The sequence below is a fragment of the Ammospiza nelsoni genome, chromosome 5 (assembly GCF_027579445.1).
Source record: "Ammospiza nelsoni isolate bAmmNel1 chromosome 5, bAmmNel1.pri, whole genome shotgun sequence".
In the NCBI taxonomy this organism is placed as follows: Eukaryota; Metazoa; Chordata; class Aves; order Passeriformes; family Passerellidae; genus Ammospiza; species Ammospiza nelsoni.
The window spans coordinates 733,518-761,494 of record NC_080637.1 but is presented as its reverse complement, the minus strand read 5'-3'; the positions used below and the strand labels follow the sequence as shown (position 1 = coordinate 761,494).

General features: G+C 54.0%; 1 protein-coding gene across 1 annotated transcript in view; it reads left to right on the top strand.

Annotated features, from left to right (window-relative positions):
- The window catches only part of SHANK3 (SH3 and multiple ankyrin repeat domains 3), a 128,662-nt gene that overhangs the window by 75,924 nt on the left and 24,761 nt on the right, over nucleotides 1-27,977 (top strand). Inside the window, exons 16-21 of the mRNA XM_059471730.1 lie at nucleotides 3,025-3,149; nucleotides 9,318-9,453; nucleotides 15,529-15,609; nucleotides 20,119-20,142; nucleotides 22,312-22,439; nucleotides 24,361-24,463. Of these exons, the coding sequence (XP_059327713.1) occupies nucleotides 3,025-3,149; nucleotides 9,318-9,453; nucleotides 15,529-15,609; nucleotides 20,119-20,142; nucleotides 22,312-22,439; nucleotides 24,361-24,463 (597 nt within the window). The remainder of the gene's footprint in view (nucleotides 1-3,024; nucleotides 3,150-9,317; nucleotides 9,454-15,528; nucleotides 15,610-20,118; nucleotides 20,143-22,311; nucleotides 22,440-24,360; nucleotides 24,464-27,977) is intronic.

Genomic DNA, 27,977 nt, shown 5'->3' with positions numbered 1-27,977 from the left:
GAATTATTCCACAGGGAGACAATTCCCAATTCCTGAGCATTTTCCCATTTGGCAAATCCTTCAGGCTCTGGCAGCACTTCCCAAATCCTGGATCACGACATGCACCCACCGTGGGCTGGTGGCTCCCAGCCCACGGAAAAAGCTGGAAAAGTGCCTGGAATGACACATGGATAACTCAGGCGATGGATGGGCCTGGAGTGCGATGGGATCTGTGGGAATGTGGGATTTGCTCCATGAAATTTATCCCAGAGAATCCATGGCTGGGACCCCTGGACGTGTCCAAGGCCAGGTCGGACACTTGGAGCATCCTGGGATCACAGGAGCTGAGATCCTGGAAGGATCCTGGAGGGTTTGGAGAGCGCTCCAACATTCCGTCGGAATGTCTAAAAATAGGGATGAGCTGTCAAGCGTTTGCCACTTCTCCCAGGAAAGGCAGAAATCGTGGAAAGCCGTTGGTGGGAAGCAGCTGAGAAGCTTCAGCACATGGAGGGGTGGCAGGGAAAGGTTCCCGGGGTGCGATCCGTGCCGGAGTGGAAAAATCCCGCCTAAAATGTGGGAATAAAAACGGATAGAGGAGGAAAAGTCTTGGATCTGGGTGGAACCGGAGGCTTGGTTTGGCGGGAAGGGAGGGGAACGTTGGGAATGTTGGTGGAAGGGCGTCAAAGGAGAGGCCACCGGGGTCACCTCAGGGATCCGGGATCTGTCAGCTCCTAAAAATCCATTTCTTGGGATAATTTGTGGGGATGAGAATTTCTCCTGGCTCCTGATCCGCTCCAGGTGGATTTGGGAATGAGGAGACACCGCGGCTCTGTGGGAGGGACTCGGCTGGAAGTGAGAGGGAAGAGGGAAAACTTGGGATAAGGAGAGCGGGAAGGATTGAATGGGTGGATTTTACTCAGGCTGGATTGTCCCAGCGGGAATTTCTCCAATTTTTAGGAGCTGTGGCAGGTCCAGGTGGATCCTCTGGATCCATTCTGGGAGCTGAAGGTTTGGGATCAGCCCAAGGTGTAATTCACGGATCCTGGGAATGGAAATGCTTGGAAAACTTCCTGGGCTGTGCCCGTGGGATCTCCTGGATCCTGGGGGATCCTCGGGATGGGCTGGGAGGTCCCTCCCAGGCAGGCCTCACCAGGATTGGGGAACTTTGGAATCCTGGCCCATGGAATGCCGGCAGTGCCTCGGGAAGGGCCCCCGAGCCTCCCAGGGATCCGTGCAGGGAGAGCCCGGGAAAAGTGGGATGTGCCCCGGGCTGGGGCCAGGGCAGCTCTGCGGGGATCGGGGCCGGGATCGGGAATGTCCTTCTGGGCCTGCCCAGCTGCTGCCAGGAGCCAGCGGGGATCGGGATCTGCTCCAGGGAATGAGCCCCGGGAAGAGAGGGAGCGGCCTCAGCCTGGGCCAGGGCAGGCCCAGCTCCCGGATTTGGGATCGTTTTCCATGGAAAGGGGTCAGGCCTTGGCAGGGGCTGCCCAGGGAGCTTTGGAGTCACCGTCCCTGGAGGTGTCTAAGGAATCCCCATTCCCGGTGGGATCCAAATCCATGTGGGTGCAGCACTGGGGGACACGGATCAGGGGTGGCCTCGGCAGTGCTGGGAACAGTTGGGTTTGATGGTCTCCAAGGAATTTTCCAACCCAAATGATTCCATGACTCCATCATTGATTCCATGACTGATTCTATTATTGGTTCCATCTTGGATTCCATCACTGATTCCTTCTTTGAATCCATCATTGATTCCATCATTGATTCCATTATTAGTTCCATTATTGATTCCATCATGGATTCTTTCATTGACTCCCTCATTGATTCCATCACTGACTCCATTTTGGATTCCATCTTGGATTCCTTCATTGATTCCATCTCAGATTCCATCTAGGGTTCTATCCTTGATTCCATGACTGATTTCATCATTAGTTCCATGATTGATTCCATCTTGCATTCCATCATTGACTCCATTTTTTATTCCATCTTTGATTCCTTCGTTGATTCCATCTTAGATTCCATCTAGGATTCCATCATTGATTCCATGACTGATTCCATTATTAGTTCCATGATTGATTCCATCTTGGATTCCATCATTAATTCCATCTTGGATTCCTTAATTATCTCCATCGTTGATTCCATCCTTGATTCCATCACTGAGGTGGGAACGGGGACAGGACAAGGGGACACAACCTCAGGCTGTGCCAGGACGTCTCCAGGTTGGATAACGGAAAAACTCATTCCTGGAAAGGCTTTTCCAACCTTGGCATGGGAGTAGAATCCCCATTCCCGACCGGATTCAAATCCATGTGGATGTGGCAGCTGGGCACAAGGATCAGGGGTGGCCTCGTCAGTGCTGGGAACAGTTGGATTTGATGTTCTCCAAGGGATTTTCCAACCCAAATGATTCCCTGACTCCATCATTGATTCCATGACTGATTCTATTATTGGTTCCATCTTGGATTACATCTTGGATTCCATCTTGGATTCTGTCATTGATGCCATCATTGATTCCATTATTAGTTCCATGACTGAGTCCATTATTTATTCCATCTTAGATTCCATCACTGGTTCCTTTATTGATTCCTTCATTGATTCCTTTATTAGTTCCATTATTGATTCCATCTTGGATTCTTTCATTGATTCCTTCATAGATTCCATCTCGGATTCCATCACTGGTTCCTTCGATTCCTTCATTGATTCCTTCATTGGTTCCATTATTGATTCCACTATTAGTTCCATGATTGATTCCATCTTGGATTCCTTCATTATTTCCATCATTGATTCCAATACTGGTTCCACCTCGGATTCAATCACTGAGGTGGGAACAGGGCAGGACAAGGGGTGGGATTCAAATCCATGAATCCATGGATATGGCACCTGGGGACACGGATTGGGGGTGGCCTCGGCACTGCTGGGAACAGTTTCACTCAGGGGTTTTCCAGCTCTGTAATTCCATGATTTTAGGAATGCTGTGCACGGGCTGAGCCTTCCCCGGTGGAATTTCCTTGGAAATCCCTCAGTTCCCCTTCCCGTTGTGTTTTCCAGCCGAGACCCCGATCGAGGAGTTCACGCCCACGCCGGCATTCCCAGCGCTGCAGTACCTGGAATCCGTGGATGTGGAAGGAGTCGCCTGGAGAGCGGGATTGCGCACGGGGGATTTTCTGATCGAGGTGAGCTCCTCCTGGAATTCCACTCCTTCCCCGGGAATTTTGGGAATTGCCCAGGAGTTTTGGAATTCTACCGGGTACGGGTCAGGAGGATCCGGAGTCCTCCAGGTCGTGGAACTTCCAGAGGTTCTTTGGGTGTGGATCCAGAGGGATCCCAGTGTCCTCCAGGTGTGGATCAGGAGCTTCCAGGAGCTCCCCAGGTGTGGATCAGGAGGATCTGGAATTCTCCAGGTGTGGATCCAGAGGGATCCTGAGTCCCTCAGTGCCAGTGAATCCCTTTGGAATTGTGGCTGCTCCACCATGGAGAACACACTGAGATTTCAGGAGATTCCCTGGAGTTGTCATTGCTTTAGGGATTTTCCTGGCTGGAGGAGGAACTTAGGATGTTCCAATGGGATTGGTGGGAACACGACAGGGCTAGAGTTTGGAAAGGTGGAAAAAAGGTTTTCCAGTGGGAAATCCAAGGAATGGTTCAGGGACTGGATCCAAGCACTGCTTTGGTTGGAAAGGGATCATGGAAAGTTGGATTCCAATGGAATGTGTGGAGTGTTGGGATTGGGACAGATCCTGCCAGGCTGGGAGAGCTGGGAATGTTCCCCTGGAGAAGAGAAGGCTCCAGGGAGAGCTCCCAGCACATTGCAGGGCCTGCAGGGGCTCCAGCAGAGCTGCAGAGGGACTGGGGACAAGGCCTGCAGGGACAGCACACAGGGAATGGCTCCCACTGCCAGAGGGCAGCCATGGGTGGCATCTTGGCAATGAGGAATTCCTGCCTGGGCTGGCATTGCCACAGCAGCTGGGGCTGCCCCTGATCCCTGCGTTGTCCAAGGAAAGGTTGGAGCAGCCTGGGGTGGTGGGAAGTGTCCCCAGAATGAGCTTTGAGGTTCTTCCTACCCAAACCATCCCAGGATTCCATTTGGGATGAATCTCTGGCATTTTGTGCTGCCTGACGTGGTTTGGGTGGGAACCTGATCCCAATTTTCTCCACGCTGAGGATTTCAGGCTCTGTCTCCATGGAAAGCTGGGAGGAGACCTGGGACATTCCCACTCCTGCTTGTCCTGACAGGAGAAGGAGGAAAACAGAGCCTGGAGAGATTTGTGATGGCTGGAGGCTCCTTTCCATGGAGAAATTCCCAAATATCCAATCCAAACCTGCCCTGGCCCAGGCTGAGGCCACTCCCTCTCTTCCCGGGGCTCATTCCCTGGAGCAGATCCCGATCCCCGCTGGCTCCTGGCAGGAGCTGGGCAGGCCCAGAAGGACATTCCCGATCCCGACCCCGATCCCCGCGGAGCTGCCCTGGCCCCAGCCCGGGGCACATCCCACTTTTCCCGGGCTCTCCCTGCACGGATCCCTGGGGGGCTCGGGGGCCCTTCCCGAGGCACTGCCGGCATTCCATGGGCCAGGATTCCACAATTCCCCAATCCTGGTGGGGTTTGGGTTGGAAGAACCTCCCAGCCCATCCACTTCCAACCCCTGGACACCTCCCATCATCCCAGGGTGGTCCAACCTTTCCTTGGACAACGCAGGGATCAGGGGCAGCCCCAGCTGCTGTGGCAATGCCAGCCCAGGCAGGAATTCCTCATTGCCAAGATGCCACCCATGGCTGCCCTCTGGCAGTGGGAGCCATTCCCTGTGTGCTGTCCCTGCAGGCCTTGTCCCCAGTCCCTCTGCAGCTCTGCTGGAGCCCTGCAGGCCCTGCAATGTGCTGGGAGCTCTCCCTGGAGCCCTCCCTGCTCCAGGGGAACATTCCCAGCTCTCCCAACCTGACTCCACAGGGGCTCCAGCCTTGGAGCAGCTCCAGAGCTTCCTCTGGATTCATTCCAGTGGATTCCGGAGCTGTTTTGGGAATTCCCTGAGCTCTTCCTTTCCCGATGGGAATTGTCCCTTTCCCTCTGAGTTCTGGGAGTTCCTTTTATCCATGAAATCCAACTTCCAGATTTTCCTCCTCTCCGCCTTTTCCATGGATAATTTCCCAGTTCCAGCCTCGCATATTCCCTGAACTTCCTTTTGGGGCCAGTGTGACACCGGGAATGTCCCTGCTCAGCGCCTGGGAGAGGCTTCCCAAAATCCTGAAGCTGGTCCCATGTGCTTCTCCTCAGAATCCTGGGATCCCTGCGCTTGGAAAATAATTCCAAAGTCACCAAGTCCAAGGCTGAGCCTGATCCCCAGCCCAGAGAACTGATTGGAATTCCAGGAATCCCCTGGACACCTCCAGGGATGGGCACTCCAAAGCTCCCTGGGCAGCCCCTGCCAAGGCCTGAGCCCCTTTCCATGGGGAAATTCCTGTGGATTCCAAGCTTTCAGAAATCCTCCAGGTGTGGATCCAGAGGCATCCAGAGTCCTCCAGACAATGGGAGTGCCAGGAGCTCTCCAGACTGGGATCAGGAGGTTCTGGATTTCTCCAGGTGTGGATCCTGAGGGATCCAGCATCCCCACATGTGGATCAGGAGCTTCCAGAAGTTTTCCAGGTCAGGAGGATCTGGAATTCTCCAGGCGTGGATCAGGAGGATCCAGAGTCCTCCAGATGTGGATCAGGAGGGTCTGGAATTCTCCAGGTGTGGATCCAGAGGGATCCAGAGGAATCCAGAGTCCCCACATGTGGATCGGGAGCTTCCAGAAGCTTTCCAGGTCAGGACGATCTGGAATTCTCCAGGTGTGGATCAGGAGGATCCGGAGTCCTCCAGCTGTGGATCAGGACGTTCTGGAATTCTCCAGGTGTGGATCAGGAGGATCTGGAGTATTCCAGGTGTTGGAGCTTCCAGGAGTTTTCCAGGTGTGGATCAGGAAGGTTCCAGAGTCCCCACATGTGGATCAGGAACTTCCAGAAGTTTTCCAGGTCAGGAGGATCCAGAGTCCTCCAGGTGTGGATCAGGAGGGATCCAGAGTCCCCACATTCCCTTTGGGAATTGGGTCACCCCTGGAGCTCTTCCAAGCTGCCCTTGGTGCCAATTCCAGCCCTGAATTCCCTTTGGGAAGGCGCTGGCAGGAATTCCTCCTGGAAAATCTGGAGCAGCCTCTGGAACAGCCACAGTTCGGGCTGAAAATCAGGAAAATTCCTCCTGGAGGGAATCAAATCCCAGTGGATTCGGAGGAACCTGACCCAGGGTGGCCCTGACAGAGCTGGGAATTCTGGGATTTGATCTCCAAGGGCTTTTCCAACCTCCAACAATTCCATGATCCCGTGAACCACATTCCGCGAATGGCTCCATGAGGGAATTCCCAGTGCCAGGCTGGGGAATTGCCAAGATCCAAACTCTCCGGCGGTGGGATTGGGAAAATCCCACCAGAATTCCAGAGGAAAATCCAGGACTTCCAGCCTTTTGTCTTCCCCCATCCTGGGAGGTTTTCAATCCTGGAATTTTTTCATGAGGAGCCTTGGAAGTGGAGAACTTTGACCACTTCCATGAGAATTCCATGATTCCTTGAGGATCCGGGTGGGAATTCCCAGGATTTGGGATACAGACGTGGCTGGAAATCTGTGGATATTTTCAGGATTTAGTGACTGATTTTCTTGTTATCCCAATGTTTTTAAAGGAAAAACTGGGATGAGGGATCCAGGTGGGACCCCAGCATCCCCTGGGGAGGTTTCGGTGGGATATTTGGGAATGTTGCTCCATGGAAAAGGTTGGGAAGCTTTGGAAGGAGCGGTGGTGGAGTCAAATCCTTGGGAATGTTCAAAAAACCTGGATTTGGGAATGTGGGTTAGCGGTGGTCTCTGAGGGCTTTTCCAACTCTACAATTCCATGATTTTCTTTGGGAATGAGGAAAAATCCTGCTCTGGGCAGCGGTGGGAATGGGATGATCCCATCCCAACCATTCCATGATCCCAATGAACAAAATTCCAGAGGTTTTTTTAAGGACACGGAGTCCAAAAATACACAAGGGTAGGGAAAAATCCTCTGGGACAAAATTTCCCCCTCTGGAATTGTGGGAATGAGGGAGCACTGAAACATTCCCGGATCCTCTCCCTGCTGGAAAGGTCAGGAAGCAAAAAAAGCAGGAAATGCGGATAATTCCAGCTCCGGAGCGTGGGAGGTTGATAAAAAGGATCCGAGGAAATATCAAAGGCCGGGATTTCGGATCATTGGGAATTTGGGAGCAACAGGGAAAAAAAAAAAAAATAGAGGGAAGAGGCTGATCCAGCTCCAGTTTTTAAATGGAAATGCTCAAAATTTGGGATATTCTGGTGTGGGGAAAAAAAGCTGGAATGTTCCGCTCCGAGCTGGGAACGAATGCGGAGCTCGGATTTCTCCGGGAGATGTCTCGGAACACGAAGTTTCCCAGTAACCAAGGAGAGAGGAATTCCTAAAAATATCCATTCCCAAATTACCGGGCTGGGAGAGCGGATCCCGGAGATCTGCGGGAGGGGGGTCTGGGAATGCTGCTCAGCCCTGGAATTCCGGAGGCTCAGGATGAGCATTGGGCTCTCCCAGTTTTCCGGAGGGGAGGAATTGAGGGAAATCAAGGCAGGGATGAATTGGGAGCACAGGGAATTCCAGGATTGAAATCCCAAGGAATTCCCTGGGGATGGAAGTCAGGCTCAGGTTATCCCGAGGGTTTTGTTGGAATTCCTTCAAATTCAGGTAGAAATAAATAGAATTAGGAGTCAGAGACAATTCACAACAATTCCCTGGATGGATCCAGGTGGGAATCAGGATCTGATCCCAGGGAAAAGGGACAGGATGAGAGGGAATGGCCTCAAGCTGAGCCAGGAATGAAATATTTGGGAAAAATTCTTAATGGAAAAGGTTGGTAAGGATGGGATTGGGCTGAGCGGGACAGTGGGAATCGACATTCCCAAGGGATTTCAAATCCATGGATCAGGATGGGAATGGCAGTGCTGGGAATGCTGGGAATGTTCCCGGTGGGATTTCCAGCCTCAGGGATTCCCAGATTCCAGGATTTCATTCCCAACCCGAGAAATGCTGATGGGAGAACCTTGGAAATTTCTCATTCCAGCAAACCCTGCGAGGCAGGGAATGGAGGTTCCAGGCTCCGGAATTCCCTTGGGAAAAGGGAATTCTCCCAGGAATTTCTGGATTTCACATGGATTTTTTTGGTTGGGTGTGGCAGATCCTGAAAGGACAAAATTCCTGAGCTCCCTGAAATTCCCACTTGGATCCCGGATGGGGGATGGATCCAGTGGGATTGGAATGGGAGCTGGGAATAGTTCAGGATGTGGGAAAAGGGATGAGGATCCAGGAATTCCTGGCTCTGGAATGTGGATGTGGAATTCCAGCAGTTTGGAAGGAGCTTGGTACACATGGAGAGAATTTCCTGGAAAACCATTCCATGGATTCCAGTGAATCCCATGGGAACTTGCCCATGGAATGGGGTCAGCTTGGAGAGGGGGAAAGATCCAAGTTGTGTTCCTCGGGAGGATTTTGGGATCTGGAGAATCCTGGATAATCCCAAATTCTCCAGAATGGCAATCCCTGGATTTCTGCTCTTTCTTCTTGCTGAAGATTGATCCCAAAATTCCTGGAGTTCTTGCCAACACTCTGTCTTAATCCCATGGATCCATCTCGAGGGACAGCCCTGAGCCCATTCCGGCTCCTTTGCTCCAGGAAGCTTTGGATTCCCGGGAATCATCGTGTGGGATCGTTGGTAGCTCCCAAGTTTCCTGGAGCAAAGGAGCTGGAATGGGCTCGGGGCCATCCTTTGGGATGGATCCATGGGATAAACATGGAGTGTTGGAAAGAACTCCTGGAATTTTGGAATCAGCCTTCACCAGGAAGAAAGAGCAGAAATCCAGGGGTTGCCATTCCAGAGAATTTGGGATTATCCAGGATTCTCCAGGTCCCAAAATCTTCACAGGGATCCCAGCTTGGACCTTTCCCCCTCTCCAAGTTGACCCCATTCCATGGGCAAGTTCCCATGGGATTTACTGGAATCCATGGAATGGTTTTCCAGGGAATTCTCTCCATTCCGAACATTCCATGACCAGACGCTCTAAAAAAAACCTGGGGAAACCCCGTTTTTTTGGGAATCTCCCAGCAGGAATTAGCCATTCCCCTCTCCTCCTTGCCATCACCAGGCAGCGACTCCCAACCACCGCAAAAAAAGACAGGGAAAAAAAACGGGGAGAAGCGAGATTTTTGTGGAGACTTCCATGGGGTTTTTTCCCACTGGGAATTCTGATCCATGTTTTTTTTTTTTTTCTGGGAATGCAGGTGAACGGAGTGAATGTGGTGAAGGTGGGGCACAAGCAGGTGGTGGCGCTGATCCGGCAGGGCGGGAATCACCTCCTGATGAAAGTCGTGTCCGTCACCCGCAAGCCCGACACCGAGGAGGGATCTCGCAAAAAGGGTGAGCCACAATTCCCGGGAATCCTGCAACTCTCCAGGGGCTCGGGATGGGCCGGAGCAGCCCCAGCGAGGAGAGGGAGTGGCGGGGGTGGGAAATTCCAGGGTGGGAAGGTTGGGATGTGCCGGCTTTTTGGGATGCGCTGATTTTCGGGATGTGCCGGTTTTTGGAATGTTTCCCTTTTTTTTGGGATGTGCCTTTTTTTGGGGATGTGCCAATTTTTGGGATGTGTTGATTTTGGGATGCATTGGGTTTTTGGGATGTGTCTGGTTTTGGGATGCGCCAATTTCAGGATGCACCAACTTTTGGGATGTGCTGATGTTTTGGATGTGCCATTTTTTGGGATGCAATGATTTTTGGGATGAGTCCATTTTTTAGGATGTGCCTGGTTTTGGGATGTGCTGATTTTTGCAATATGCCGGTTTTTGGGCTGCACCAATTTCAGGATGTGCTGTTTTTTGGGATGAGACGATTTTTGGGATACGGCAATTTTTGGGATGTGCCGGTTTCTGGGATTTGCCAATTTCTGGGATGTGTTAATGTTGGGATGCAATGATTTTTGGGATATGTCCGTTTTTTGGAATGTTCCAGTTTCAGGGATGTGCTGATTTTTGGGATACGTCAGGTTTTGGGATACGTCAGGTTTTGAGATGCACCAATTTCAGGATGCGCAGATTTTTGAGATGTGTTGATGTTTGGGATATGCCAGTTTTTGGGATGTGCTGGTTTATGGGATTTCAGGGATTCTGGTCATTCGGGATGGGCTGGAGTGGCCCCAGCAAGGAGAGGGAGTGGCAGGGGTGGAAAATTCCAAGTGGGAAGCGCCAGTTTTTTGGGATGTGCTAATTTTTGGGATACACCAATTTCAGGATGTTCCAGTTTTTGGGATGTGTTGGCATTGGAATGCAATGATTTTTGGGATATGTCCATTTTTTGGGATGTGCCATTTTTTGGGATGTCCTGATTTTTGGGATGTGCCAGTTTTGGGGATGTTTCCATTTTTGGAATGCGCCCGTTTTTGGGATACACCCGTTTTTGGGATGTGCCAATTTCAGGATGTGCCGCTTTTTGGGATGTGTTGATGTTGGGAAGCAATGATTTTTGGGATGTGTTGGTTTTTGGGATGTAGTGGTTTTTGTGATGCACCGATTTTTGGGATGCGATGATTTTTGGGATGCGGTGATTTTTGGGATGTTTCCGTTTTTTTCAGGATGTGCCATTTTTTGGGAGATGTGCCAGTTTTTGAGATATGCTGGGTTTTGGGATGCGTCAATTTTAGGATGCGCCAATTTCGGAATGCGCCGATTTTTGGGATGTGTTGATGTTGGGATGTGATGATTTTTAGAATGCAACGATTTTTGGGATATGTCCATTTTTTGGGATGTGCCAGTTTTTGGGATGCGCCGATTTCAGGATGCACTGATTTTGGGATGCACTGATTTTTGGGACCTGTTGATGTTTGGCATGTGCCAGTTTTCAGGATAGGATGATTTTTGGGATGTTTCCATTTTTGGGATGCACCAATTTTGGGATGTGCGGATTTTTGGGATGCACTGGTTTATGGGATGTCCTCATTTTTGAATGTGAAGGGTTTTGGGATGTGCCCATTTTTGGGATGTGCTGGGTTTTGGGACACTTTGATATTTGGGATGCAAAAATTTTGGGGATTTGGTCATTTTGGGTTGTGCTGATTTTTGGTAAGAATTTATTTTTGGAATGCATAAATTTTTGGGATGAGCCCATTTTGGGATTTGCCCACATTGGGATGTGCCCATTTTTGTGGTGCATCATTTTTTTGGGATGTGCTGTTTATTGGGATGTGCCCATTTTTTGGGATGCGCCCATTCTTTGGGATGTACTGGGTTTTGGGACGCATTGATGTTTGGGATGCAAAAATTTTTGGGATTTGCTCATTTTGGCTGTGCTGATTTTTGGGATGTGCTTGTTTTTGGGATGCATTAATGTTTGGGATACAAAGAGTTTTGGGATGTTCCCATTTTTGGGATGCGCTGATTTTTGGGAGGCATCCCTTTTTGGGGATGTTCCCATTTTTGGGACTTGTTGATTTTTAGGATGTGCTAGTTTCTGGGATGTGCTGATTTTTGGGAATGAGGGAGGTGGGCAGGAAAGATCAGGAAGGTCCCAACATCTGTGGAGTTGTGGTGTTTTTCGGGAATGGCTTGAATTCCCAAGGCCTGGAATTCCTGGAGTTGTGGTGTTTTTTGGGAATGGCTTGAATTCCCAAGATCGGGAATTTCTGTAATTGTGGCAAATGAGGAATAAGAGTTTTGGGAACTCATGGATGCAGGAAGGGAGGGATTTGGGGAGCCCCAGGATGGGTTTTGGGAATCACTTTTGATTCCCATGATCAGGAATTCCTGGAATTCCCATCAGCTACTCCAGGCTCCAGCTCCACCTGGGAATTGTTGGGATGGGAAACTACCCTAAGAATTTCTAGGAATATTGGGGGGCAAGATGGTGATACCAAAGGAACACCGGGAATTCTGTGATGGAGCCAGGGAGTCCCTGTGGGAATTCCTGGGCACGGCTGGTCCTGGGGGATCCCAGAAAGTTCTGGGATTTCATTCCATGGGTTCTGGATTCCGGGAGCAGATCCAGGGCTTTGGGCAGGGCAGGGATTTGTCCAGAGGGACGGGAACTTTAGGAAAGAGCCATGAGGGGTTTGGGGGGATTGGGACTGGAATTCCAGGGAATGGGAGCAGGGGGGTGGGAAAAGGGGGTAGAATTATGGGACTGGAAAACGAGATGGAATTATGGGGATGGGAAAAGGGTAATAGGAAAAGGAGATGGAATTGTGGGCTTGGGAGCAGGGGATGGAATTATGGAGATGAGAAGAGGGGAATGGGAAAAGGGGGATGGGAGTTTGGGAGGCAGGATTAGGATGAGATGGAGGGATAGGAGCAGGAAGATGGAAGCAGGGATGCAAACAGGAGATGGAAGCGGAGGGACAGGAGCAGAGGGATGGGAGCAGGGGGCAGGAACAGGGATGGGAGCAGGGAATGGAAATGGGATGGAAACTCAGGGAATGGAAGCAGGGAATGGGAGCAGAGAGATGAGAACAGGGGAGGGAAGTGAAGGGATGAAAACTGGGAACGAGGGAATGGGAGCAGGGAATGGGAGCATGAGGGTGGAAACGGGGACAGGAGCAGGGATGGGAGCTGGAATGGGAGCAGAGGGATGGGAGCAAGGACAGGAGCAGGGGATGGAAGCAGGGAATGAAAACAGGGAAATGAGCAGGGGATGGAAGTGGAGGGACAGGAGCAGGGATGGAAACGGAATGGAAACATGGGGACAGGAGAGACAAAAACAGGAATGGCAGCAGGAATGGGAGCAGGGATAGAAGAGGGGTTGGAGCAGGGATGGGAGTAGGGAATGAAAATGGGGGGATAGGAGCAGGAGATGGGAACAGTGATGGAAGTGGAAGGACAGGAGCAGGGAATGGAAGCAGGGAATGGAAACAAGGAATGGAAACACAGAACAGGAGTAGGGGACAGAAGAGACAGGAGCAGGAATGGCAGCAGGAATGGGAGAAGGGATGGAAGCAGAGGGATTGGAGCAGGGAATGAAAATGGGGGAAGGAGCAGGGGGTGGAAGTGGAGGGACAGGAGCAGGAATGGAAACAGGGAATGGAAACGCAGGACAGGAGTAGGGGACAGAAGAGAGGAGCAGGAATGGAAGCTGGGTTGGGAGCAGAGGGATTGGAGCAGGGAATGGAAACGGGGGAACAGGAGCAGGAGACAGGAGCAAGGGATGGAAATAGGATGGGAGCAGGAGACAGGAGCAAGGGATGGAAAGAGCGGGACCGGAGGGACAGGAGCAGGGATGGATGGAAACGGGAATGGAAGCAGGAATTGGAAACAGGGATGGGGACAGGGGAGTTGGAGTAAAGAATGGAATCAGGGATGGGATCAGGGATGGAATCAGGAGGATGGGAGCAGAGAATGGAAACACAGGACAGGAACAGGGGACAGGAGAGACAAAAACAGGAATGGCAGCAGGAGTGGGAGCAGGGATGGAAGAGAGGTTGGAGCAGGGGTGGAAGTAGGGAATGAAAATGGGGGAAAGGAGCAGGAGATGGGAACAGGGATGGAAGTGGAAGGACTGGAGCAGGGAGGGAAGCGGGGAATGGAAAACAGGGGAAAGGAGCAGGGGACAGGAGAGACAGGACCAGGAATGGGACTGGGTATGGGAACATGGATGGAAGAAGAGAGACTGGAGCAGGGATGGGAGCAGGGAATGAAAACGGGGGAAAGGAGCAGGGTATGGGAGCAGGGATGGAAGTGGAGGGACAGGAGCAGGGAATGGAAACACAGGACAGGAGCAGGGACAGGAGAGAGGGGCAGGAATGGAAGCAGGGAAGGGAGGAGAGGGACTGGAGCAGGGAATGGAAATGGGGAAATGGGAGCAGGGGATGGGAGCAGGAGACAGGAGCAAGGGATGGAAACAGTGGGACAGGAGGGTCAGGAGCGGGGATGGATGGAAACAGGAATGGAAACAGGGATGGAGGCAGGGGGGTTGGAGTAAAGAATGGGAGCAGGGATGGATTCAGGGATGGAATCAGGGGCATGGGATCAGGGATAGAATCAGAGGGATTGGAGTAGGGGGGTTGGAGTTGGGGATGGGAGCAGGGATGGGAGCTGGGGGATGGGATCAGGGATAGAATCAGAAGGATTGGAGTAGGGGATGGGAGCAGGGATTAGAGTAGAGAATGGAATCAGGGATGGGATCAGGATGGAATCAGGGGGAGTGGAATCAGGGGGATGGGAGCAGGGACGGAATCAGAAGAATTGGAGTAGGGGATGGGAGCAGGGATTAGAGTAGAGAATGGAATCAGGGAGTGGAATCAGGGGGATTGGAGTAGCGAGTGGAGCCGGGGGATGGGAGCAGGGCTGGAGCAGGGGGATGGGAGCAGGGAATGAGGGGGGCCGGGATCGGGGCCGCTCCCAGCGCAGCACGCGGGGCTCGGGGGAGGGAAGGGAGGGAAGAGGGAAGGGAGGGAAGGAGGGAGCGCTGCTGGCACGAGGAGCTCCAATTATCCTGTCACGGCACAAAGGCACGAGCCGTGGGAACGGCTGGCAGCCTCGGGAATTCAGCCGCGAATTCAGCCGGGAATAATCCTCGGGAATTCAGCCGGGAATCGGCGCCGGGAGCCCCGGCGGGGCCGCTCGGGCCGCTGCAGCCGCTCCAGCCCGGGGTGAGCCGCTGCCCCTCGGCGCTTCCCCCTCTGCCCGGTGCCTTCCTCCTCCCGCTCCTCCGCATCCCCGCGGCCGCTGCTCCAAGGGATCCGAGGGGCGCCGGGGGCCCGGGGGGGTCGTGCCGTGTCCCCCCCACCCCGGTGACAGCGCCTGTGTGGGCCCGGCTGGGGCTGAATCCGCCCCGCTGGATCCCTGCCGCAGGCACAGGGATCCTTGGAGCTGCCGTTGCCATGGCAATCCTGGAGCGTTATTCCAGCATTGTCAGCGAGGAGCAGCGAGGAGGAGGAGGAGGAGGAAGAGGAAGAGCTTTCCACTCATCCTCGCTGCTCCGGGAGCGGGGGGGGCGCTCAGGGAATGCGGGATCGGGAGCTTTCGGGATCATCCCGGGCCACGCGTCCTTGGGCAGCTCCCGGCCGGACGCCGGCGCTTCCGTAGGGTCGGGATCCACGGCCAGCGGCAGCGGCAGCAGCAGGAGGAGGAGGAGGAAGAGGAGGGTGGGGTGGGCTGAGCGCTCCGGGGGCTGCGCCGAGGCGGGAAGAGGATCCCGAGCTCAGGCTGGACACATTCCCGCCGTCCCCGCATCCCTGCCCGCGTCCCCCGCCCGCCCGGGGCCATGGCTCGGGCTCCGCGCTGAGCGGGGGGGGGTGGCCCGCATTCCCGAGGGCCGCGGGCACATTCCCGGCGGGAATCATGAAGAAGTTCGCGTCCACGCGCAGCCTCAATAAGATCCTGCAGCAGTGCGACTCCTCGTCCCGCGAGTACGAGGAGATCCAGGCTGTGGAGAAGAAGTGGCACCTGCACCTGGCCACGCCGCGCAAATTCCGCGAGAAGCGGTGCAAGATGCCCTCTCTGTTCCTTGCAGCCCCGCCGCCGCCCAAGAGAGCGCCCAGCACCACCCTCACGCTGCGCTCCAAGTCCATGACGGCCGAGCTGGAGGAGCTGGGTAAGGCCGGCACCGGGATGCGGCCGGGATCCCCCGGGAGGCGCGGGGGGTGCTCGGGAGCCGCTTCCCAGCGGTTTTCCAGCGGTTTTCCAGCTGTTTGCATGTGCGCCGTGGGGGTGTGGGAGGCGCGGGGGGGGGCGGGGGAGCCGGATCCCCGTCCCTGTCCATGGGGATGTCCATTGGGATGTCCATGGGGATGTCCATTGGGATGTCCAGGGGATGTCCATTGGGATGTCCATGGGAATGTCCAGGGGGATGTCCACAGGGATGTCCAGGGGATGTCTATTGGGATGTCCAGGGGGATGTCCACAGGGATGTCCATGGGGATGTCCAGGGGGATGTCCGCAGGGATGTCCAGCGCTCTGGGGGCGCATCCCGGCGGAGGTGGGCGTGGGAAGGATGTTGGGAGTGTCCAGGTGGGTGTGGAGGGGTTGGTGTGCCCTGGCCTTGGGCATCCTGCTCCTTTCCCGGATCCTTCCCTGCTCCTTCTCTGATCAATCTCTGCTCCTTTCCCTACTCCATTCCCTGATCAATTTCTGATCTGTTCCCAGCTCCTCTACCTGTTCAATTCCCTGCTCCTTTCCCAGCTCCTTTCCCTGCTCCTGCTTCTTTTCCTGCTCCTCTCCCTGTTCCTCCTACTCCTCTTCCTGATCCTCATCCTCTGCCTGCCTCTCTCCCTGTTCCTACTCCTTTTCCTGATCCTCTCTCTTCTCCTGTTCCTTTCCCTGCTCCATTCCCGGTTTAATTCCCTGATCCATTCCCAGCTTCTCTCCCTGCACATTTCCGTACTCCTTCCATTCCCTACTCCATTCCCTGCTCCATCCCAGTTTCATTCCCTGCTGCTTTCCCAGTTCCATTCTCTGATCAATTCCTGATCCATTCCCAGCTCCTTTCCTTTCCCCTTCCATTCCCTGCTCCATTCCCAGTTCCTTTCCCTGCTCTTTTCCCAGCTCCCTTCCCTGTTCCATTTCCTGCTCCATTCCCTAATACTTTTCCTACTCCTGATCCTTTTCCTGCTCCTCTCCCTGTTCCTCCTACTCCTCTTCCTGATCCTCATTCTCTGCCTGCCTCTCTCCCTGTTCCTTTTCCTGCTCCTCTCTCTTCTTCTGTTATTTTCCCTGCTCCATTCCCTGCTCCATCCCAGTTTCATTCCCTGCTCCTTTCCCAGCTCCTTTCCCTGTTCCATTCCCTGATCAATTGCTGATCCATTCCCAGCTCCTCTCCCTGCTCCTTTTCTTGCCCCTTCCATTCCCTGCTCCAGTCCCTGTTCCATTCCCTGCTCCTTTTCCCGCTCCTCTCCCTGTTCCTCCTACTCCTCTCCCTGATCCTGCTCATTTTCCTGATCCTCTCTCTTCTCCTGTTCCTTTCCCTGCTCCATTCTCTGCTCCATTCCCCAATCAATTCCCTGATCTATTCCCTGCTCCATTCCCACTTTCATTCCCGGCTCCTCTCCCTGATCCATTCCCTGATCAATTCCCTGCTCCTCTCCCTGTTCCTTTCCCTGCTCCTCCTACTCCTCTTCCTGATCCTCATCCTCTGCCTGCTCCTCTCCCTGCTCCTGCTCCTTTTCCTGATTCTCTCTCTTCTCCTGTTCCATTCCCTGCTCCTTTCCCAGATCAATTCCCTGCTCCATTCCCAGCTCCATTGCCTACTCAATTCCTGATCCGTTTCCAGCTCCTCTCCCTGCTCTTTTCCATGTTCCTTCCATTCCCTGCTCCATTCCCTGCTCCGTTCCCAGATCAGTTCCCTGCTCCTTTCCCTGCTCCTTCTCCTCCTGCTCCTCTCCCTAATCCTGCTCCTCTCCCTTTTCCACTTCTTTTCCCTCCTCCTGTTCCTCTCCTCACTTTCCTCACTCCTTTCCATGCTCCTCTCCCTGCTCCTGCCCTTCTTCCCGATACCCTCCCTGCCCTTCTCCTGTTCCTTCCCCTGATCCATTCCCAGCTACTCTCCCTGCTCCATTCCCTGATCCATTCCCTGCTCATGATCCTTTTCCTGCTCTTCTCCCTGTTCCTCCTGCTTCTCTTCCTGATCCTCATCCTCTGCCTGCTCCTCTCCTGGCTCCTGCTCCTTTCCCTCCTCCTGCTCCTTTTCCTGATCCTTTCCCTCCTGCTCCTCCTGCTCCTCTCCCTGCTCCTGTCCCTGCTCCTCTCCTCACTTTCCTCACTCCTTCCATGCTCCTCTTCATGCTCCTGCTCTTCTTCCTGATACCCTCTCTGCCCTTCTCCCGCTCCATTTCCTGCTTCATTCCCTGATCAATTCCCTGCTCATGATCCTTTTCCTGCTCCTCTCCCTGTTCCTCCTGCTCCTCTTCCTGATCCTCATCCTCTGCCTGCCTCTCTCCCTGCTCCTGCTCCTTTCCCTCCTCCTGCTCCTTTTCCCTACACCTTTCCCTTCTCCCAGCTTCTCTCCCTGCCCCATTCCCACTTTCATTCCCTGCTCCTCTCCCTGCTCCTCTCCTTCCTCCCCCGTTTCCTCATCCTGCTCCTCTCCCTCCTTTCCCACACCCGGCAGTCCCAGGTTTTGATTTCCCATCTCTGGGCAGGTCCCAAACCCTGCCAGGAGAGCTCCAGAATTCCAGGAGAGCTCCGGGAGAGCTCTGTGAGAATTCCAGATGAGCTTCAGGTGGCTCCAAGTGAGCTCTGGAATTCCAAGAGAACTCCAAGTGAGCTCCAGGAGAATTCCGGGACAGCTCCAGGAGAATTCCAGATCTCCAAGATTGCTCCACGCCCCCCACCCCGCTGCCACTCCCACATTTCCTGCTGCTTTCCCATCCCGCTCCACATTCCCAGATTCCCTGAAATCCTCTCCACTCCCACCATTCAGAATTCCTTGTTTTTCCTAGCCGTTGTGGCCAGCTGGGATGTCCCCAGGACCCATTGGCAGGGTGGGAGCCGATCCCTCTCCATCCCTTCCCTTTTCCTGGATCCGCTGACGCTTTGTCCCTGGATGTCACTGGAGTGGCCATGTGGCCACGGAGGGATGCCAAATCCCAGGAAAACTTTGGAGCATCCCTGAGCTGGCTTGGAGGCCATCGATGCTGCCCCAGCATCCATGGGAATTTGGGATTTTCCATGTGGGAATGTGGCATCCTGGAGCCTCAGCAGATCCCACATTACCCCTGGTTTTCCATGTTTTCCCTGTTTTCCATGCTCTCCGTAGTTTTCAATGTTCTCCCTGTTTTCCACAGTTTTCGATGTTCTCTCTGTTTTTCCATACCGTCCTTGGTTTTTCAAGCTCTCCCTGTTTTTTCCATGCCCTTTCTGGTTTTGCATTCCTTCTGCTTTTCCACATTCCCCCTGTTTTCCTTAGTTTTCCATGTTTTCCCTGTTCTCTGTGCTCTCTGTTTTTCCATTCCTTCTGCTTTTCCATGCTCTCCCTGGTTTTCCATGCTCACCATTTTTTCCCCTGCTCTCCCTGTTTTCCATGCCCTTCCTGTTTTTCCATTCCCTCTGGTTTTCCATGCCCTTTCCAGTTTTCCAAGCCTTTCCTTGCTCCCTGTGCTCCTCCTTGGAGCCAGACCCTGCGGGATCAGGACAGATCCCAAAATTCCCAGACTGGATCAGCTGGGATTTATTTTATCCTGAGCCTCAGCCTGGATTCCCACCCTGGAATTCCCACCCTTGATTCCCAGCATTTCCAGACCATTATTCCCAATCCAAGGTTCTTTTTTTGGTGGGAATTCTTGGGAGCAGAGCCAGACCGGCTCCTTTTTCCTACTTTTCCCCCATCCCAGATCCTGGGATTCCTCCTTCCACCCTTCCAGCAATTCCCAGTTTTCCTGGAGAGGGATTGGGAGCAGCAGTCCCAGAGAAGGATCTGGAGGCCATTCCAGCTCTGATCCCACAATTCCCATGAGTTTTTCTGGGAATTGTAGTGCTCATTCCTATGGATCCAAGGAATGGGCTGGAGCTATTCCAGGGAAAACAGGGGATCCGTCCTCTTCCCATCTTTCACTCTGGGTTTTCCCGTGGATCAGCATTCCCAGGATTTGGTCTGGAGCCACTCTCCTTCCCAAGGAAGAGTCAGGGACATCCCCAAAAAATCTCTGCCGGGTGCTTCTCACCCCATTTTCCATGGATCCCAAACACTCCCTGTGCCCTTCCCAACCCTTTCCCTGACATTCCAATCCCCTTGGAGCAGCAGATTGCCAGCAGGATGCTCCAGGATCCCTCCTGTGCTAAAATCCATGGGCTTGGATGTAGAGAATTGCCCTGGCAGCTTTTCCATGGCTTGGGATGGAATTCCAGCCAATCCCACTCTGGATTCCCCGGATCCATGAGGATCCATGAGGGATGATCCCAGCCTTGGGATAAATCCCAAATCCCGGGCCAGAGGGACATTCCCAATGGATAAAGGCTGGAATTCCAGGTGCCCTGCCCAAATCCCGCATCCCAGGCCGGATCCCGCATGCCAGAGGCCGGGAATTGTGGGCAGAGCCAGGCTGGAGCCGGGAACGGGGGCGGGAATTGTTCCATGCCGTTGATTCTGTGTTTTGTTTCCCATTCCAAGCCTCCATGCGGAGAAGGAAAGGGGGTGAGTGAAACTGAAATTCCTGGGATTCCGCTGGGATCTGGCAGGATCCAGACTGGGGGGAGATCCTGGCATCCTGAGGGTCGCTGTTCCTGCAGCGTCTCAGGGAATTCAGCCGGGAGTTTGGGAATTTGGGATCGGCTCCAGTGGTGTCCAGGAGCTGCTCCAGTAGGAACTGGAACGCCTGGAATTGGAACGCCAGGAATTGGAATGCCAGGAATTATGGAGCCGGGAGTTGGAACAGCTACATGGGATTCAGCTGGGCACGGGCAGACTGGTCCTGTATCCCAAAATTCCCAACCCTGCCATTCCCAGGTGTGATTCCTGCTTTGGATTTTCCCCATGGGAATGTCCTGTGTGGGATCCTTGGGAATGACAATGTCCAGCTTTATCCCAAATAGCCAAAGCCTCTCCTGGCAGTTCCAGGGAGTTTATCCCACTATTCCTGGCAGTTCCAGGTGGTTTATCCCCATATTCCTGGTGGATCCATGCAGTTGATCCCATTATTCCTGGCAATTCCAGGGAATTTTTCCCACTATTCCTGGCAGATCCATGTGGATTATCCCGCTGTTCCCACCCAGAGGATGTGTCAGGAATGTCGTGTGAGGGCCGCAGAAGTTTTTGGTGGCAAGGTTGGATCTGGATGGGATTGAAGGTCCCTTCCCACCCAACCCCTCCTGGGATTTTCTGATCCAGGATTTTCTGTCCTGCTGGTTCCCATTCCGTGTTCCCCATGGAGATGGGCATGTGGGATCAGCTCTTCCAGCAGGGATCCCGTGGGGATAGGACAGGGAAAAAGCCGAGTGGGAATTACTGTGGGAAGTGTCTGAGGGATCCTCCCAACCCTTCCCTGGATCGGGCAGATCCAGAGGGGGCCACACACGAGGACCCCTGGATCAGGAAAATCAGCTGGAGGTTCCCAAGGATTGGAGATGGATCCAGGATGCTTTTCTTCCAGAAAAGATTCCAGGGAGAGCTCCCAGCACATTGCAGGGCCTGCAGGGGCTCCAACAGAGCTGCAGAGGGACTGGGGACAAGGCCTGCAGGGACAGCACACAGGGAATGGCTCCCACTGCCAGAGGGCAGCCATGGGTGGCATCTTGGCAATGAGGAATTCCTGCCTGGGCTGGCATTGCCAGAGCAGCTGGGGCTGCCCCTGATCCCTGCAATGCCCAAGGCCAGGCTGGAGAAATCTGGGATCGTGGGAAGGTGTCCCATGGAATGGGATGAGCTTTAAGGTCCTTCCCACCCGAACCATTTCATGATTCCATGTCCCACAATTCCATGGAAGGTCCAAGGACCAGCCTGGCTTCAGGAGAATTCCAGGGCTACCATTCCCACCTGGACACAGGTGGAGCTGCCCAGTCCCTCTCCCAGGGCAGGAATTTGGGATATGGATCCAGCTGGATCTGGAAAGCGCCATCAGTGGCACAGAGCCAACGGCCCCAAATTCCCATTCCAGTTGGGAATTCCATAAGCTCAGCTCAGGTGGAATCAATGGAAATTAATCCATGTCCACCCTCTGCCTTTTCCCATATCCTGAGGTTCAGGATTCCAGCTGGAATTCCCAAGGGAATGGATCCACTGGGACACATCCAGGCACAACTTGGTGTTCCCAAGGGATAAAAGTGCCAGGGTGGATCCTGGAGCTGGGAATTCCAGTCCCCACTCTCCATTCCCTGAGTTTGGACACGGCTGTGGTGGCTCTGCTGATATTCCCAATATCCGTGGGCGCCAGATCCTGCCCCAGACACGGAAAGTTGGGATCATTCAGGGAGTCCATTCCAGCTGGGAACATCCCAGCTGTTATCCCAGTTTATCCCAAACAAAAGCCAGATGTGCTGGAGTCGTGTGGATCCCACGGGCATCTCCATGTCCTGGGATTCCCTGGATCTCCCACCCTCCTGGCAGGACTCAGCTGATCCCAAATACTCAAAATTTGGGATGAACTCACTGGTTGGCATCAGACAGAGAATTCCTTATAATGTGGGGTGGGACAGCACTCACGGAATTCCCCAGCTGAGCGGAATCGGCCCCCACAAATCCATGGAAAGCCACTGCCTGAGGAGAGGAGAGGCAGGGATGGTCCCCCCCATTCTCTGGGATGAACTGCGTGAAGGGAGCGATGCCAGGGCTGAGCCCCGGGATCAGCCGGTTTTCCTTGGATTCCAGAGAAGCTGGATGAGATCCTGGCGGCCGCGGAGCCGGCGCTGAGGGCGGAGCTGGTGGAGGCCGATTCCAGAGCGGCCACGGTGAAACAGCGCCCGACGAGCCGGAGGATCACCCCCGCGGAGATCAGTGTGAGACAGCGGGAATGCCGCGGGAATGGGATGGGAATGGGATGGGAATGGGATGGGAATGGGATGGGAGGGTCACCCCCGCGGAGATCAGTGTGAGACAGCGGGAATGGGAATGGGATGGGAGGGTCACCCCTGTGGAGATCAGTGTGAGACAGCGGGAATGCCGCGGGAATGGGATGGGAATGGGATGGGAATGGGATGGGAATGGGATGGGAGGGTCACCCTTGCAGAGATCAGTGTGAGACAGCGGGAATGCCGCGGGAATGGGATGGGAATGGGATGGGAATGGGATGGGAATGGGATGGGAGGACCATCCCTGTGGAGATCAGTGTGAGACAGCGGGAATGGGAATGGGATGGGAGGGTCACCCCTGCAGAGATCAGTGTGAGACAGCGGGAATGGGATGGGAATGGGATGGGAATGGGAATGGGATGGGAGGGTCACCCCTGCGGAGATCAGTGTGAGACAGCGGGAATGCCGCGGGAATGGGATGGGAATGGGAATGGGATGGGAATGGGATGGGAGGGTCACCCCCGCGGAGATCAGTGTGAGACAGCGGGAATGGGATGGGAATGGGATGGGAATGGGATGGGAGGGTCACCCCTGCAGAGATCAGTGTGAGACAGCGGGAATGCCGTGGGAATGGGATGGGAATGGAGTGTGAGACAGCGGGAATGCCATGGGAATGGGATGGGAATGGGATGGGAGGACTATCCCTGTGGAGATCAGTGTGAGACAGCGGGAATTCCGTGGGAATGCAGGAGTGGGATGTGGGAATGGGGGCGTGGAATGTGGGAATGGGATGGGAGGATCACCCATGCGGAGATCAGAGTGAGCCTGCGGGAATTCAGCTGGAATGGGGACATGGCATGTGGGAATGAGATAGGAATGGGATGGAAGGATCACCCCTGCAGAGATCAGTGTGAGCCAGAGGGAATCCCACCAGGAATGGGGCCGTGGGATGTGGGAATGAGATGGGAGAGAGCCACAGGATCAGCCCTGCGGAGATCAGTGTGAGACAGCGGGAATTCCACAGGAATGGGGGCGTGGGATGTGGGAATGCGATGGAAGATCACCCCTGCAGAGATCAGTGTGAGCCAGCGGGAATCGGGGATTGGAATTCCCAGGAACAGAGAGTGAAATTCCAAGGAAGGAAGGAGAGGGACAGGACCACATGGAAAGGGATGGGAAGGATCTGGAGGGTCTCACTGAGGAGATCAGTGTGAGCCAGAGGGAATCCCACCAGGAATGGGGGCCTGGAATGAGGGAGAGGGATGAGAGGGAATGGGGAATGTCCTTACCAGGAATGGGGAGTGGGATTCCTGGGAACGGAAGGAGAGGGAAGGGAGCCCATGTAGGAGGATGGGACGGAATGTGGTGCCAAGGGGAGCTGGTTCAGGAGCAGAATTCCCAGGAATGCAGAGCCTGGGAGACCCCGATCCGTAGCAGGGCCTCAGCACTCCCTCGGCTTCCCAGGATCCCCATCCAGGGCTGGGAATCCGCATGGATTTCCCAGGGAAGGCTGGACAAGCAGCTTGGGAGGAGCCTGGAGAGCTGGGCTGGATGCAGGGCTGGAATTCCACCAGAATCCGGGGGGGAGCACGGAGGAGGGAAGAGGAGGAGGCTCGGGATTGTGCTGGGAATGCTGCGGGTGGGAGGCAGCTCTGGGAAAAACGGGACAGGAGCTCCTGGAGCCATCCTCACCGGATTCCCACCTGGAGCGGGCAGGGAGATAGGATGAGACCCAGGAAATTATCCCAAAGTTTGGAATTCCACTGGATGGAGCAGCAGGAAGGAGGAGGCAAGGGGGGTCTATCCCATTGGGAAGAGCTCCCATTTTCCCATGGTTGGAAGTTCAGGTGGACATGTCGGGTCCTTCCAGCAGCATCCAGACTGGGAATTCCCTGTTTTTCCCTTCCAGTCCCTGTTTGAGCGCCAAGGAATGGCACATCCCGGGGTCCTGGCGGGAACGGAGAAGCCCCACTTGCCCCTCCGGAAAGGAATTCCACGGACCAAGTCAGTAGGTGAGGAAAGACCCGGGAGAATCCCTTGGGAATGAGGAGGGAGGGTCCCTGCGGGATGTGGAGTTGGTGGGAAAGGCTCGGCCCTTCCCAGATCACTCCAGCTCTTGGATTTTGGAGTATTCCATGAAATTCCATGGAATTCCGGCTTGGAGGGATGCCGGAAGGTGGGACTGGAGAATTCCAGGAGAGAATTTTGGGAGGGAATTCCAGGAGTGCTCGGAGCGGAAGGTGGGACTGGAGAATTCCAGGAGAGAATTTTGGGAGGGAATTCCAGGAGTTCCCGGATCGGCTCTGCCAAGAACAGGGGGGCTCTGCCACCCCCAGTGTTGGCACTGAGCACTCCCGACGGGAATGGCACTGAAACCAGGAATGCCAGAGTTGGGGTTTAAGAGGAGCAGGATGAGGTCTGGAGGAGGCACCTGGAAGTGGGGGATCCTTGAGCTTTTCCCAAAAGATTCATGGAGTCTCCAAACCCAAACCCATCTCTGGAGGGTTCTTGATTGTGTTCCCAAAGATTGATGGTGCCACCAAACCCAAAATCCATCTGTGGGAAGTCCTTGACCCCATCCCAGAAGGTTTTTGGTGCCACCAAACCCCAAATCCACCTTTGGTGGGCCCTGGACTTTGTCCCTAGAGATTTCTGGAGTCTCCAAACCCAAAACTGCTTGTTGTGGATCCTTGAGCTTATCCCAAAAGATTTAGGAAGTCTCCAATTCCAAAACTATCTCTGGTGTGTTCTTATTTCCATTCCCAAAGATTTCTGGTGCCACCAAACCCAGACTTGGCTGTGGGGGATCCTTGAGCTTATCCCAAAATATTTATGGTGTCTCTAAACACAGAATCCATCTGTGGGATGTCCTGGACTTTGTCCCAGAGGTTTATGGTGCCACCAACCCCAAACCAGCTGTGGTGCATCCTGGACCTTGTCCCTAAAGATTTCTGGATTCTCCAAATCCAAAACCATCCTCTGGCGGGTTCTTGATTCTGATCCCAAAGATTTCTGGTGCTACCAATCCCAAAATCCATTTGTAGGTAGTCCTTCACCCCATTCCAGGTTTTTGGTGCCACCAAACCCAAAATCCACCTGTGCTGGGTCCTGGACATTGTCCCTGAAGGTTTGTGGTGCCTCCAAATCCAAACCTGGCTGTGGGATGTCCTGGACTTTATCCCAAAAGATTTATGGGGTCCTCAGCCCCAAAACCATCTGTGCTGGATTCTTGATTCTGTTCCCAAAGATTGATGGTGCCACCAAACCCAAAATCCATCTGTGGGAAGTCCTGGACCTTGTCCCAGAGGTTTATGGTGCCACTGAATCCAAAATCCACCTGTGGTGGGTCCTGAACCTTGCCCCTAAAGATATCTGGAGTCTCCAAACCCTAAACCATCTGTTCAGCTCAAGCAACCCTTGAGCTTATCTCAAAAGATTTATGGAGTCTCCAAACCCAGAACCATCTCTGGTGTGTTCTTGATTCTGATCCCAAAGATTTCTGGTGCCCCCAAACCCAAAATCCAGGCTGCCCCTGATCCCTACAATGCCCAAGGCCAGGCTGGACACTGGGGCTGGAGCAGCCTGGGGCAGTGGGAGGTGTCCAGAGGCTGGAAGTGGATGGGCTGGGAGGTTCTTCCAACCCAAACCCCACCAGGATTGGGGAACTTTGGAATCCTGGCCCATGGAATGCCGGCAGTGCCTCGGGAAGGGCCCCCGAGCCCCCCAGGGATCCGTGCAGGGAGAGCCCGGGAAAAGTGGGATGTGCCCCGGGCTGGGGCCAGGGCAGCTCTGCGGGGATCGGGGCCGGGATCGGGAATGTCCTTCTGGGCCTGCCCAGCTGCTGCCAGGAGCAGCGGGGATCGGGATCTGCTCCAGGGAATGAGCCCCGGGAAGAGAGGGAGCGGCCTCAGCCTGGGCCAGGGCAGGCCCAGCTCCCGGATTTGGGATCGTTTTCCATGGAAAGGGGTCAGGCCTTGGCAGGGGCTGCCCAGGGAGCTTTGGAGTCACCGTCCCTGGAGGTGTCCAAGGAATTCCTGGAGGTGGCACTTGGGGCTCTGGTGGGGGTCAGGCCCAGCTTGGATCGGTGACCTCGGAATTCTTTCCCAGCTCAGTAATCTGGGAATTCTGTGCTCACACCCCCATGAGAATTCCCAGCACATCCCGGTTATCCCAGACCTTCCCAGGAATTCCCAGCCCGTGCAGCCAAACCCCCTGGAAAAAAAGGGATTAAAATCATTCCTTGAATCTCCAGCAAATCCCAGTGGGAGAATCCTTGCTCCAGGCAGGAATGGCTGCAGCTGCCACAGCACATCCCGACAAAAAATCCAGGGAAAAATCCCACCCAGGAGCACCAGATCCATCCCCACAGGAGGACAACCCTTGGAATGGAGGGGACCCAGCCCCAAACCCGAAGCAGCTCCTGGAAGAAACCATTCCCGTGGAATTCCAGGGAAACGGGGATGGAAAAGAGGTGGAGAGGGAGGAATCGGGTGGGAATGGGGCTGGAATTAGAAGTCCTTGAGCTGTCATTCCACACCCACGGCCAGGAGCTGCGCAGTCACTTGATTCCCGGGGAAAAATCCCTGCACGGGCGAGGAAGGAGATGGAAAAGCAGCGCTCGGATGGGTTTTTTTGGGAATAAATATTCCCTGGCATTTGCGTATTACAGCAGCACTGCAGATTCCCAGGGAGAAGAGATCAAAAAGATTCTAGGGGGAAAAAAATTCCTGGGATAAAGATGGTTAACCCCTGGCTGGCTGGAATAAAAAGAGGGAGAAAAGATCAAAAATATTCCAGAGGGGGGAAAAAATCCCAAGATGAAGGTGGTTAACCCCCAGCTGGCTGGAAAAAAACTGGGAGAAAAGATTTCAGGAAAAAATCCCGGGATAAAGGTTGTTAACTCCCGTCTGGCTGGAAAAAAATGGGAGAAAAAGATCCAAAATATTCTGGGGAAAATTCCCGGGATAAAGGTGGTTAACCCCTGGCTGGCTGGGAAAAAAAAAATGGGAGAAAAAGATTTTAAAAAAAGTCCTGGAAAAAATCCCTGAATAAAAAGCAAGGATGGGAGGAAAATGGAAAAAAAAAAAAAAAAAAAAAAAAAAAAGCGGGATGGGAGGAATATTTGGAGGAGAAAGGGAAGGAGTGGGGGGAAGGGGAGGGGAGATAATTCCTGTCAGACTTCCAAGATTTCTGCCAGCGCCATCTGCTCCGGCAGCAGAGTTAAAAACACTCCGGAGACTGCGGAGCTGCCATGGCTCCCGGAGAGAACTCCAGAGGGTGGAGCTGCTGCCTTTGGAGGGATGGGAGGGATTTCTGACCCCTCAGGATCATCGGGAATGTTGGGAGAAGCTGGGAAGTGTCCTGGTGTTAAAGCGATATCCGGGATGGAATCCTGGAATGGTTTGGGTGGGAAGGATCCTCGAGATTCCCAAATTCCACCCCATTCCAAGGGCAGGGACACCTTCCACTATCCCAGGGTGCTCCAGCCTGGCCTGGGACACTTCCAGAGATCCAGGGGTAGCCACA